This window comes from Anomaloglossus baeobatrachus, chromosome 1 (assembly GCF_048569485.1).
Source record: "Anomaloglossus baeobatrachus isolate aAnoBae1 chromosome 1, aAnoBae1.hap1, whole genome shotgun sequence".
Classification (NCBI taxonomy): Eukaryota; Metazoa; Chordata; class Amphibia; order Anura; family Aromobatidae; genus Anomaloglossus; species Anomaloglossus baeobatrachus.
Genome location: NC_134353.1, coordinates 227,573,974 through 227,588,135, shown reverse-complemented (window position 1 = coordinate 227,588,135; position 14,162 = coordinate 227,573,974). Strand labels below are relative to the sequence as shown.

Genomic DNA, 14,162 nt, shown 5'->3' with positions numbered 1-14,162 from the left:
TCTCTTATTATTCTGGCATTTGGCAAATATAAATATTTTGGTAATCCTAACTGACCTAACACAGGAAAGGTTTATTCTGATTTCATGTCAGATAGTGAGAAAAACATGCAGATGTGTCTTTTTAGATAGTGTATGTAAACTTCTGGTTTCAACTGTATAGGAGAACTGATTTTACCTTATTATAATGTTGACTCTTTTCTCACCTGTTCAGGATTTTCCACTCCATTGATGACATAGCTCTCCACTGATCCACCACCATCTAACACAGCGGAGGTCATGTTGCATCCCCTGAGTCGCACTGCAAGCAAACTGATCAACCAGTCGTCCCAAGAACCACTCGATTCAGATCTTCACACTGATCCTGTAACAAAAAAAGGCAACTTTAAATAACATATGCTGGATATATCTCACTTTACACAGTACCTTCCCTTTATTCAGCTATATTCTGTCTGGTGTAGATAAATTGCAAAACAAAGCAATAGAAGATCTGACAAAATACAAGGTGCAGACGACAGAAAATGTGCAGTAAGAATGCAACTTTTATTTTTGTTCCATCACAGGAGTGGTTAATTGTACGTGAGCTAATGAGGCCGGCAGCTTAACAGTTCCATACATATTTGCATGCATTGGATACAGAAATTAAAAATAAACTTAGCAAATAGTCACAAATTAATAAATAATAATTATAAAAAGGACTATGATTTCTTGCTGCAGCTACTTTACAAACTGATTCCGCAGCAAAATCCATATACTGTACATGCAAACTGTGCTTATTAATTTTCCTGACATAGTGTGATTATGTTTTTATTTGTTAAGAATTTCACCGTAAAGGGGTGGTTCACTACTCTGCAATAGTGGCCACATACCTGTAAAACTGATTGGGAAGGCTTTTTCTACCTCGTTCAGCCAATTCTGCCTCTGAGTGGCGGGGCGGCTATTGCAGTCCGCTCATCCCCATGAAGTGACCCCCGGGCTCCTTGACCTCTGGAGATCCGGTGATATCTTGTCAACGTCCGGTTGACCCGACATAACCGAGGCCAGCCCCAGTCTTCCTGAGTGACTGGGCTGTGGGTTGAGTTGCACCTCTCGTCACGGTCCAGCATCGCTCCTGCTTGCGGCGCTCTGCAGTGAAGGAGAGCGCACATGAGCGAGATGCTGGGCTGTGATGAGTGGTGAAAGTCCGGCCACAGCCCAGTCAATCAGGAAGACTGGGGCCGGCCTCGGTTATGTTGGGTCAACTGGAAGTTGACGCGATATCACCGGATCTCAGAGGTCACTTGATGGGGAGGAGAGGACCGCAATAGCCGCCACTCAGAGGCAGAATTGGCTGAATAAGGTATTTAGAAAAAGCCTTCCCTATCAGGTTTACAGGGATGTGGCCACTAATTATGATGCACGTGATTAGCAGGGTTTACCTGGTAAACCCCCAGAAGAAGTTACAACACACAGGGGTCACGATACAACGGAGGTCCCTGCCTCTAGGGAGAGAGGTGAGGACGCACCTCCTGAACTCACCTCAAGCTGACTCCTGAGCTCCCTAGCGTTCCTATACAGGTTCTTGGAATCTGTTGGCGAGCAGGATACCTTGGACCTCAGCTGGCCCTAAACTCACCCTGACTAGTGAGCAGGACGACAATTTCACTAGACTCGCACTACAATACAGAAACATCTCTCTCTCTCAAAACACTTCTGCTTTCCGCAGTGTTACAACAAAGTGCGACGCATCCATCCCTTCAGTCACCAAACGCATTGTGACTGATGCAAAACAACGCAAGTGTGAATGTAGCCATAGCCCTGCAAGCATTTCCCTCTTAAACGTGGAACAGGACGTTGTCAGAGAGAGGCAATTGTCATTTATCAGTTTCTTTCATGTCTGATCTCTGATGATAGCAGAATTAATCGCGGTGATAGCAGCGAGGTCACCGTTGGCTCACAGCTTATCTATCTGAACCATGACATCATAAGGTGGCAGTGATGGAGGCAGGGTGAGTGACACCAGCACAGCTTCTATTTCAGTCCGACTGTCCATGAGAAAATAAATCAGAGCACACGTTGCTTTTTTTTTTTTTTTTTTAGGCAGCAGTTTGTTTGACAAAATTGTTGCGTAAAGAAAAGCAGCATGACACTTCTTCACTGCATTTTGGTTGCATTTTCCACCCATTGAAATTTATAAAGGTGTGTCAAAACACAACCAGAATGTTTAGCTGTGCGCTTGCACTGCATTTTGGATCCGTTTTTCTCAACAAAAACACAGGTCTCTCGGTCTGCCTCTCTGTCAGTCCCAGTCTGCCTCTCTGACAGTCCCCGTCTCCCTCTCTGACAGTCCCCGTCTCCCTCTCTGACAGTCCCCGTCTCCCTCTCTGACAGTCCCCGTCTCCCTCTCTGACAGTCCCCGTCTCCCTCTCTGACAGTCCCCGTCTCCCTCTCTGACAGTCCCCGTCTCCCTCTCTGACAGTCCCCGTCTCCCTCTCTGACAGTCCCCGTCTCCCTCTCTGACAGTCCCCGTCTCCCTCTCTGACAGTCCCCGTCTCCCTCTCTGACAGTCCCCGTCTCCCTCTCTGTCAGTCTCAGTCTCCCTCTCTGTCAGTCCCAGTCTCCCTCTCTGTCAGTCCCAGTCTCCCTCTCTGTCAGTCCCAGTCTCCCTCTCTGTCAGTCCCAGTCTCCCTCTCTGTCAGTCCCAGTCTCCCTCTCTGTCAGTCCCAGTCTCCCTCTCTGACAGTCTCCGTCTCCCTCTCTGACAGTCTCCGTCTCCCTCTCTGACAGTCTCCGTCTCCCTCTCTGACAGTCTCCGTCTCCCTCTCTGACAGTCTCCGTCTCCCTCTCTGACAGTCTCCGTCTCCCTCTCTGACAGTCTCCGTCTCCCTCTCTGACAGTCTCAGTCTCCCTCTCTGTCAGTCCCAGTCTCCCTCTCTGTCAGTCCCAGTCTCCCTCTCTGTCAGTCCCAGTCTCCCTCTCTGTCAGTCCCAGTCTCCCTCTCTGTCAGTCCCAGTCTCCCTCTCTGTCAGTCCCAGTCTCCCTCTCTGTCAGTCCCAGTCTCCCTCTCTGTCAGTCCCAGTCTCCCTCTCTGTCAGTCCCAGTCTCCCTCTCTGTCAGTCCCAGTCTCCCTCTCTGTCAGTCCCAGTCTCCCTCTCTGTCAGTCCCAGTCTCCCTCTCTGTCAGTCCCAGTCTCCCTCTCTGTCAGTCCCAGTCTCCCTCTCTGTCAGTCCCAGTCTCCCTCTCTGTCAGTCCCAGTCTCCCTCTCTGTCAGTCCCAGTCTCCCTCTCTGTCAGTCCCAGTCTCCCTCTCTGTCAGTCCCAGTCTCCCTCTCTGTCAGTCCCAGTCTCCCTCTCTGTCAGTCCCAGTCTCCCTCTCTGTCAGTCCCAGTCTCCCTCTCTGTCAGTCCCAGTCTCCCTCTCTGTCAGTCCCAGTCTCCCTCTCTGTCAGTCCCAGTCTCCCTCTCTGTCAGTCCCAGTCTCCCTCTCTGACAGTCTCCGTCTCCCTCTCTGACAGTCTCCGTCTCCCTCTCTGACAGTCTCAGTCTCCCTCTCTGACAGTCTCAGTCTCCCTCTCTGACAGTCTCCGTCTCCCTCTCTGACAGTCTCCGTCTCCCTCTCTGACAGTCTCCGTCTCCCTCTCTGACAGTCTCAGTCTCCCTCTCTGACAGTCTCCGTCTCCCTCTCTGACAGTCTCCGTCTCCCTCTCTGACAGTCTCCGTCTCCCTCTCTGACAGTCTCCGTCTCCCTCTCTGACAGTCTCCGTCTCCCTCTCTGACAGTCTCCGTCTCCCTCTCTGACAGTCTCCGTCTCCCTCTCTGACAGTCTCCGTCTCCCTCTCTGACAGTCTCCGTCTCCCTCTCTGACAGTCTCCGTCTCCCTCTCTGACAGTCTCCGTCTCCCTCTCTGACAGTCTCCGTCTCCCTCTCTGACAGTCTCCGTCTCCCTCTCTGACAGTCTCCGTCTCCCTCTCTGACAGTCTCCGTCTCCCTCTCTGACAGTCTCCGTCTCCCTCTCTGACAGTCTCCGTCTCCCTCTCTGACAGTCTCCGTCTCCCTCTCTGACAGTCTCCGTCTCCCTCTCTGACAGTCTCCGTCTCCCTCTCTGACAGTCTCCGTCTCCCTCTCTGACAGTCTCCGTCTCCCTCTCTGACAGTCTCCGTCTCCCTCTCTGACAGTCTCCGTCTCCCTCTCTGACAGTCTCCGTCTCCCTCTCTGACAGTCTCCGTCTCCCTCTCTGACAGTCTCCGTCTCCCTCTCTGACAGTCTCCGTCTCCCTCTCTGACAGTCTCCGTCTCCCTCTCTGACAGTCTCCGTCTCCCTCTCTGACAGTCTCCGTCTCCCTCTCTGACAGTCTCCGTCTCCCTCTCTGACAGTCTCCGTCTCCCTCTCTGACAGTCTCCGTCTCCCTCTCTGACAGTCTCCGTCTCCCTCTCTGACAGTCTCCGTCTCCCTCTCTGACAGTCTCCGTCTCCCTCTCTGACAGTCTCCGTCTCCCTCTCTGACAGTCTCCGTCTCCCTCTCTGACAGTCTCAGTCTCCCTCTCTGACAGTCTCAGTCTCCCTCTCTGACAGTCTCCGTCTTCCTCTCTGTCAGTCTCAGTCTCCCTCTCTGACAGTCTCAGTCTCCCTCTGTCTCTCCATCCTTTATACTCCCCTATTACCGGCAGCCTCCCCTGCTTCTGAAAGTGCCGGCCGCTCATTAGGCTCATCTCATATTCACTGCTTCACCCGCCCACCGGCGCCTATGATTGGTTGCAGTCAAACATGCCCCAATGCTGAGTGACAACAGCCACGGATCTCTATCGTGCAGTACAACAATAAATAATTTTTTTAAAAAATAGCGTGCGGTCCCCCCCAATTTTGATACCCAGCCATGATAAAGCCACACACCTGTAGGATGGGGAAGAACAACATTTTGTCATTGACAGTGCAGTTTAAAACGCAACCAAAACACAAGAAAAAAAACGCAACATGTGCACCACATGGCCTTATACTCGCCTTTCGGTGGCTTCATTTGTTTCCAGCGTCGCTCCAGGCCTTCTGTGATTTGCGACCTGCCGCAGCTCCAGTGTTTGCTGTAGTATGTAGGAGGTCATAACTGAATACAAGAATACAGGACAATGACCACAAACACACCTTCAGGCTGTGTAAGGGCTATTTGACTAAGAAGGAGAGTGATGGGATGCTACACTAGATGACCTGGTCTCCACAGTCACCAGACCTGAACCCAAGCAAGATGGTTTGGGGTGAGCTGGACCGCAGAGTGAAGGCAAAAGGGCCAACAAGTGCTAAGCATCTCTGGGAACTCCTTCAAGACTGTTGGAAAACCATTTCCGGTGACTACCTCTTGAAGCTCATCAAGAGAATGCGAAGAGTGTGCAAAGTAGTAATCAAAGCAAAAGGTGACTACTTTGAAGAACCTAGAATATAAGACATATCAGTTGTTTCACACTTTTTGTTAAGTATTTCATTCCACATGTGTTAATTCATAGTTCTGATGCCTTCAATGTGAAACTACAATTTTCAGAGTCATGAAAATAAAGAAAACTCTTTGAATGTCCAAACTTTTGGTCTGTACTGTATATACTTTTAGCATTTTAATATTTGATAAAAAAAATAAAAATATACTTTTAATTTCAACAATCTGTATTCTAGAATCTTATTCCTCTTTGGTCCATACCTGTTTCAAACCAGTGTCTTGCTACGACATATTGATCCCCCCCACCCCCCACTAGGTAGCGCAGTAGCTTTTACCTTTACTGTATTTTACTTCCGTTGGATGTGATAATCTATATATATAATTGCCTTATTCTGTCTGTCTGTCTTGCTCCAAAATTGTGTCCTTACGGTGACACAAAGCTGATTGGCCGCTGGGCTCGCCATGGCCCCGCTCCCCCGCACGGATTGGCCGCTCGCCCAGGCTGCGCCCCCACACGGATTGGCCGGCCGCTCGCCCAGGCTCCGCCCCCCCACAGATTGGCCTCTCGCCCTGGCACCCTGCAGGCATTGGCAACTCGGCCACGCCCCGCCCCCCTCACGCAATGCACGCTAGCTCTGGCCCCGCCCCCCACGCATTCCCCGAACCGACACGGTCACGGAGCCACGACTCCCAGGTGAGTACTGTACCCCCGGGAGCCCACATCAGCGTACGCCGCCAAACCAGCCGACACATACCCTCGCATTGCTGGGGCTGGCCGGCGTATGCTGGTGTGGGCTCCCGTGCGAGCGGTGGACGAGATACGCTGGTAACCATGGTAGCATAGTTACCAGCGCATCAAGGACCTGCAGCGGCGGAACATACACACACGCACACACATAACAGCACACACATACACATCAGATCACACTCACTCTCACACACACCTCACACACACATCACATCGCATCCACACACTCACAACATCCTGGGATATCGCTTGCTTCTCGGCGGCGATACTGTGCTGTGAGCTTCCAGGTCCTGCCGGAGGATCACATGGCCAGAAGCATGTGGTATCTCCGGATGTTGTGAGTGTGAGCGCGTATGTGCAATATCGTCAATGTGTGTGTGCGTGAGTGTATGCGTTCGGGTGTGTGTGAGTGTATGCGATCGTGTGTGTGTGTGTGTGTGTGTGTGTGAGTGTATGCGATCGGATCTGTGAGTGTCGGCAGAGGAGCACGGCGTGCTGGAGGAGGCTGGGAGGAGAGAGGCTGATCCTGGGGAAAGCTGGGATGGGGAGGCTGAGAGAAGAGAGGCTGATGCTGGGGGAGGCTGAGGCTGGGGTAGGCTGGGAGGAGAGAGGCTGATGCTGGGAGGAGAGAGGCTGATGCTGGGGGAGGCTGAGGCTGGGGGAGGCTGGGAGGAGAGAGGCTGATGCTGGGAGGAGAGAGGCTGATGCTGGGGGAGGCTGAGGCTGGGGTAGGCTGGGAGGAGAGAGGCTGATGCTGGGAAGAGAGAGGCTGATGCTGGGGACAGAAAAGGCTGATGCTGGGAGGAGAGAGGCTGATGCTGGGAGGAGAGAGGCTGATGCTGGGAGGAGAGAGGCTGATGCTGGGAGGAGAGAGGCTGATGCTGGGAGGAGAGAGGCTGATGCTGGGAGGAGAGAGGCTGATGCTGGGAGGAGAGAGGCTGATGCTGGGAGGAGAGAGGCTGATGCTGGGAGGAGAGAGGCTGATGCTGGGAGGAGAGAGGCTGATGCTGGGAGGAGAGAGGCTGATGCTGGGAGGAGAGAGGCTGATGCTGGGAGGAGAGAGGCTGATGCTGGGATGAGAGAGGCTGATGCTGGGATGAGAGAGGCTGATGCTGGGATGAGAGAGGCTGATGCTGGGATGAGAGAGGCTGATGCTGGGATGAGAGAGGCTGATGCTGGGATGAGAGAGGCTGATGCTGGGATGAGAGAGGCTGATGCTGGGATGAGAGAGGCTGATGCTGGGATGAGAGAGGCTGATGCTGGGATGAGAGAGGCTGATGCTGGGATGAGAGAGGCTGATGCTGGGATGAGAGAGGCTGATGCTGGGATGAGAGAGGCTGATGCTGGGATGAGAGAGGCTGATGCTGGGATGAGAGAGGCTGATGCTGGGATGAGAGAGGCTGATGCTGGGATGAGAGAGGCTGATGCTGGGATGAGAGAGGCTGATGCTGGGGACAGAGAGGCTGATGCTGGGGACAGAGAGGCTGATGCTGGGGACAGAGAGGCTGATGCTGGGAGGAGAGAGGCTGATGCTGGGATGAGAGAGGCTGATGCTGCGGGCAGAGAGGCTGATGCTGGTGCAGCATGGGGGATGGAGCACGATGGGGGGTGCGCAGCATGGCGGATGGAGCACGTTTGGGAGTGCGCAGCATGGCGGATGGAGCACGTTTGGGAGTGCGCAGCATGGCGGATGGAGCACGTTTGGGAGTGCGCAGCATGGCGGATGGAACACGTTTGGGAGTGCGCAGCATGGCGGATGGAGTACGTTTGGGAGTGCGCAGCATGGCGGATGGAGCACATTTGGGAATGCGCAGCATGGCGGATGTAGCACGTTTGGGAGTGCGCAGCATGGCGGATGGAACACGTTTGGGAGTGCGCAGCATGGCGGATGGAGCACGTTTGGGAGTGCGCAGCATGGCGGATGGAGCACGTTTGGGAGTGCGCAGCATGGCGGATGGAGCACGTTTGGGAGTGCGCAGCATGGCGGATGGAGCACGTTTGGGAGTGCGCAGCATGGGGGATGCAGCACGATGGGGAGTGCGGAGTATGGAGGATGGAGCACGTTTGGGAGTGCGCAGCATGGCGGATGGAGCACGTTTGGGAGTGCGCAGCATGGGGGATGCAGCACGATGGGGAGTGCGGAGTATGGCGGATGGAGCACGATGGGGAGTGCGGAGTATGGCGGATGGAGCACGTTTGGGAGTGCGCAGCATGGCGGATGGAGCACGTTTGGGAGTGCGCAGCATGGTGGATGGAGCACGTTTGGGAGTGCGCAGCATGGCGGATGGAGCACGTTTGGGAGTGCGGAGCATGGGAGATGGAGCACGATGGGGGGTGCACACCATAGGGGATGGAGCACGATGGGGAGTGCGCTGCATGGGTGATGGAGCACGATGGGGAGTGTGCTGCATGGGGGATGGAGCACGATGGGAAGTGCACACCTCCCCCCAACACACACACACGCGCGCGCACTGCACAACACACCACACACACACACACTGGGAACCAAAAACAACTGCCCTACACAGACACCCACACACACAGACAACGCTGCACACACAAATATACGCACATACCGCACAACACACACACATTGCACAAAACATACCTCCCCCCAAAACACACCACACACAAACCGCGCAACACACACACAACGCTACAGACACACAGCGCTCCACAAACAACGCAACACACATACAACACCGCTCTCACCCCCCGCCACACCCAGACAACACCCAGAACATGTACAGCGCCCTACACAAACACTTGGTAACTACACACAACAACATTTATCTATATCTATATATATATATATATATATATATATATATATATATATATATATATATATATATAAACAAAAATCATACATGAACTACACAATACGTAAATTCTAGAATACCCGATGCGTAGAATCGGGCCACCTTCTAGTCGTATGTAATGCAGCAGCTGATCCGTCAGCAAGAAATTGGTCCACACTTCCATGAAAGCATCATGCACCCATACAAGGTCTACATACACAGCGCAGGACAGACAGACACTGCTATTTCTAAGAATTTACCCTACGTTGCTCTGTTTCCAGGTATTAAGCAGATTATTTGTCAATTATTTACATCACTATGAGCAAAGTGCAGAAACCTTTTCGAGGTTAAAAAAAAAAAAAAAAAGCCTCATGCTGTCCGTGCTTTACAGCCAGTATTAAAATAATATAAAAATATAGTGCCATTCATTTCTGCAGTGCTTTACAGACATCATCATTGCCCCCGTTCGGGCTCAGTTGGCAGTAACTGCTACTATTAACCCCATAAATGCCACACAAAAAAAGTCAAAAGAGAAGATATTTGCTGCAGCAAAAACTACTACTGTATAACAGGTAGAGATCGGCTGTATTGTGATTGACAATGCTATAACAAGGCATAGCTGTCATCAGGGCACATTGACCCCAGGATTCTCCTAGCATACACAATAGGTTTAGAGGTTGTCTAAAGCTCTGATGGCATCTCGGATTTTCCTTTGGTGTGCACGAGCCATTGCTTCTTATTCCAAAAACACAGACACTTGAGCTTTACTTTTATTACTGTATTCCACTGTATAGGAAAAGTTAAGCAAACTATGATTATATATATAATATATATATATATTATATATAAAAAAAGACTGACATATAGCACATGCCAAAAGGACATTCTACGTGGCAAACGTGGGACCAACTCTTAATTTCCACAGTTTAAAGCGGCAGAAAATTAAAACATTTGCTGTGTTTCTAACAAACCCCTATCATGTCACAGAAATGACTCATACCTGGAAGGAGCCCATACAGTCTAGCATCTACAGAGGCCAGGCAGCAGACAGGGGTAGGGAATAGATAGCAAAACCCCACCCACATATTAGCTATTCAGCAGCTGCTGCCAATCAAAAAGCTGTGCATTTCTGTAACTTTACTTGGCTGTATTTCAAAATCTATACATCTGACAACTAAAGGTATGTATAGAATCAGCATAAGGCTATGTGCGCACGTTGCGTACAAGCCCTGCAGAAATTTCTGCAGCGATCTGAAGAGCACATGTGCGCTTTAGATCGCTGCAGAAATGTCCGTAGTGAGCGCCGATTCCATGCGCTCTGCCTGCAGCTCCTGCCATAGACAGAGCAGGAGCTGCCGGCAAAGCGCAGGAAAGAAGTGACATGTCACTTCTTTTTGCGCAGCGCTTCGGCAGGAGCCGAAGCGCTGCGCTCTTAAACGCCACGTGCGCACGGTCCCTGCACAATCTCCATAGACTGTGCAGGGGAGGCAGGACGCATGCAGTTACGCTGCGCTACAAAGCGCAGCGTAACTGCATGTTTTTACGCGACGTGCGCACATAGCCTAATAGTGTCTGTATAGCACTGGCTTTAGTTTATATAGGAAAATCCTGGTGATTGGTGCGCTTTAAAAGGGAATCTGTCACCAGGTTTTTCCCACCTAATCTGAGAGCAGCATAATGTAGGGGCAGAGATCCTGATTCTAGTGATGTGTCTCTTACTGGGCTGCTTAGTGTAGTTTTGATAAAATCACCGATTAATCAGCAGCAGATTATCATTACAGAATCCATAGATTATAACGGGTTGTGTAACCTGACGCCACAGCGAAGCTGACAGCCCGGACTGTCTGAACAAGGCAGAGCTGAGCTGTTTGTGTCAGTGGTGGGCAAGTTCAGGAAGCAGGGGCGAGATTACAAAATGTTTCACAAGTAGGAAATAAAGAGGAGTAAATCTCTTCCAATGAGCCTGGTTTAGAGGCCACATCAGTAGTCGGTGACAAGAAGGGAGCAATGTGAACGACCTTCTACCTGACGGAACCCAGCACCTCTTCTGATTTGTACGTTCAGCGGGCCATCATTGCAGCAGGAGGCATTTACCATTGCATGGGGCCTGCTAATCACCAGACACCAGCGGAGACTGGCAGGCAAGAGGCAGTTCATAGGGTGCCCGTCCAGTGGTTAAAGACTACCGATGTGGCTGCTGGACCTGGGCCATGAGATTCAGTTTGGTCATTTTTAGTTGAGGAGGAATCAGATTTCTCTGCTAAAATTCTTATAGTGACTAGTAATAAAGATTTATGGAAAGTCTGTGGAAATTACAGTTCTGTTTTGAAGGAGTATTCCCATCTCCAAGAGCCTATCCCAATATGTAGTAGGTGTAATAATATTATTATTAATAATATTAGCAAGTACCTCCAACTAGAAATTAGTTTAGTTCTCCTGATTAGCTATATTGCTTACCTCATGTGCAGGGCATTGCAGTATAAGTAGCCATGGTTCTGACCACTCATACAGTGACAGTCAAAGGAGTTATCCGACATAAACTCCAAAAAGGTTTTAAGCTAATCTGTGCTGTATTGTCATATAAAACACCCCTATATTATTTTTTTTGTTTTCTAACTTTTGTTCCTCTTGAATTAACCCTTTATTCTCTGCAGCTCTTTGTTTACCTGCAGCTCAACCAAACATGACATCTTCCTGTGCCAAACCTCACAGTCAGAGCTGGCACCGCCTGGCCTCACTGTCCAGCACACTCATTGGCTGCCAGTATTCTGCCCCAGCACTGACCTCTCATCGCTCCAGCAAAGATGGGCACATTACTACATTATATGTGCGGTAGATGTGAGGTGATTGTGCTGCACAGATGAGATATCACTGCTCTGTATATCCAATCATTGGTAGTACAGAGCAGTGATCCTGCTTCTCTCACCTGTTACAGCACTATCACCGCACATATAATGTAGTAATGTGCCCATCCCTGTCCCCATACTATAGTAATGTGCCCATCCCTGTCCCATAATATAGTAATGTGCCCATCCCTGTCCCTATACTATAGTAATGTGCCCATCCCTGTCCCCATACTATAGTAATGTGCCCATCCCTGTCCCCATACTATAGTAATGTGCCCATTCCTGTCCCCATACTATAGTAATGTGCCCATTCCTGTCCCCACACTATAGTAATGTGCCCATCCCTGTCCCCATACTATAGTAATGTGCCCATTCCTGTCCCCATACTATAGTAATGTGCCCATCCCTGTCCCCATACTATAGTAATGTGCCCATTCCTGTCCCCATACTATAGTAATGTGCCCATTCCTGTCCCCATACTATAGTAATGTGCCCATTCCTGTCCCCACACTATAGTAATGTGCCCATCCCTGTCCCCATACTATAGTAATGTGCCCATTCCTGTCCCCATACTATAGTAATGTGCCCATCCCTGTCCCCATACTGTAGTAATGTACCCTTCCCTGTCCCATAATATAGTAATGTGCCCATCCCTGTCCCCATACTATAGTAATGTACCCTTCCCTGTCCCATAGTATAGTAATGTGCCCATTCCTCTCCCCATACTATAGTAATGTGCCAGTGCCCATAATATAGTAATGTCCCCTTTCCTTGTGCCCATCCTATAGTAATGTGCCCCATCCTTATGCCCATCCTGTAGTAATGTCCCCTTGGGCTCCTCTTCTTGTAGCAGTGCTCTGTCCTTTAGAATTGCCCCCTAGTCTGCCATTCTTCACATACACAAAAAACAAAAAAAACCCAAACAAACAAACAAATCCTTCTCACCTGTCCTCATTCCCTCGGTGCCCTGTGCCCTGCCTCTTGCGGCCGCAGCACCCACCTTGCTGATTGCGGCCTCTGCAGGGGACTGTTCAGTCAGCGCTTTATAGCAGAGGACTGATTTAAGAGGCGCTGTGCGGGAATCTGTTATCTGTTATAAAGCGCTGACTGCACAGGCCCCTGCAGAGGCGGCCGCGATCAGCAAGGAGGGGGCTGCACGCCACAAGCAGCATCAGGGGCTGCAGCTGACAGTGCTTTATATCAGATGACAGATTCCAGGACGCTGTGTATACAGCTACTGCAATGATCCGCTGCGGGCCTCTGATTGGCCGGCGGCTGATCATAGCTGTATACACCGCTCCCATCTACACAGCGCCAGTGAATGAGTCATCTGATCTACAGCGCTGACTGCACGGCCCCGGCATAGGCAGCGTTCAGCTAGGGGGCCACGGGCCTGCACGCCGCAAGCAGCATCGGAGGCTGCATGCATTGTACAGACAGTGAGACCCCTGCACTATGGGATGTGTGGGAGGGTACAGGGAAGGGGGGCAGGGATGCCACACACTATACTTGACTAGCAGGGCGGCTACATGATGTCTCCTGTGATGCCAGTCTACAAGGCGGGCATAAGCTCTGCTCTTATCGTCATGACATCACAGGAAGCAGTAAAATCACAGCAGGAGTGGTCACATGACCGCTCTGAGCTGGGGGAGAGGGGCTGACAGCAGGGCAGGTAAGTAGTCACTATCTACTTACCTGCCCCGATGTACCACTCGTGTAATGACAAGAAAAATGCAAAATAAGCCAGATAACCCCTTTAATTGCTAGTGGTCATAACCATGGATACCTAAGGTCCTGTAATGCCCTGCACATGGGGTGAGCAACATAGCTAATCAAGAGAACTTTACTGTTTTTCTAATTGGAGGTTTTTGCTAATACCCTGTTTCCCCAAAAATAAGCACTAGTACGTTTTGGAGTATGCTTAAAATATAAACCCTACTTCAAAAATAAGCCCTAGTTTCAGTTCCATAAGGAAGTGTCCAGACAGCTAAAAAAGTTAAACACAGCAGCACTGTTCATCAGAGAAAGCAGACATTTCCAAATAAAAGCCAAGAAAGAAAGAAAAAGAATCGTACTCACCAAACAATTACAGCTGGCAAGTGCCAATAGTGGATCGGCTCTCACACAGAGATCTCTGACACTGTCCGGTCTTTCACCGCTTCATCTGCATTGCACTGCAGCTCTCACAAACAGATCCTGTACCAGTATCACTCCCCTCGAGGGATACTGGTTCCAGTCACCGGTGGGAGGTAATCACTGTAGAACACAGGAGGACCTGACAGCGATGCAGATTTGTATGTGAGAGCCCATTTGCAAACTCTAATTGTTTCTTGTCTGCTTAGTTTGTTTCTTTTAGGGGACTATGTTATTTTGGG

General features: G+C 50.5%; 1 protein-coding gene across 2 annotated transcripts in view; it reads right to left on the bottom strand.

Annotated features, from left to right (window-relative positions):
- The window catches only part of ELF2 (E74 like ETS transcription factor 2), a 170,509-nt gene that overhangs the window by 114,408 nt on the left and 41,939 nt on the right, over nt 1-14,162 (bottom strand). For both annotated transcript variants that reach the window (XM_075348542.1, XM_075348550.1), the window contains one exon: nt 204-361. In XM_075348542.1, the coding sequence (XP_075204657.1) occupies nt 204-278 (75 nt within the window). In that variant the 5' untranslated portion in view covers nt 279-361. The remainder of the gene's footprint in view (nt 1-203; nt 362-14,162) is intronic.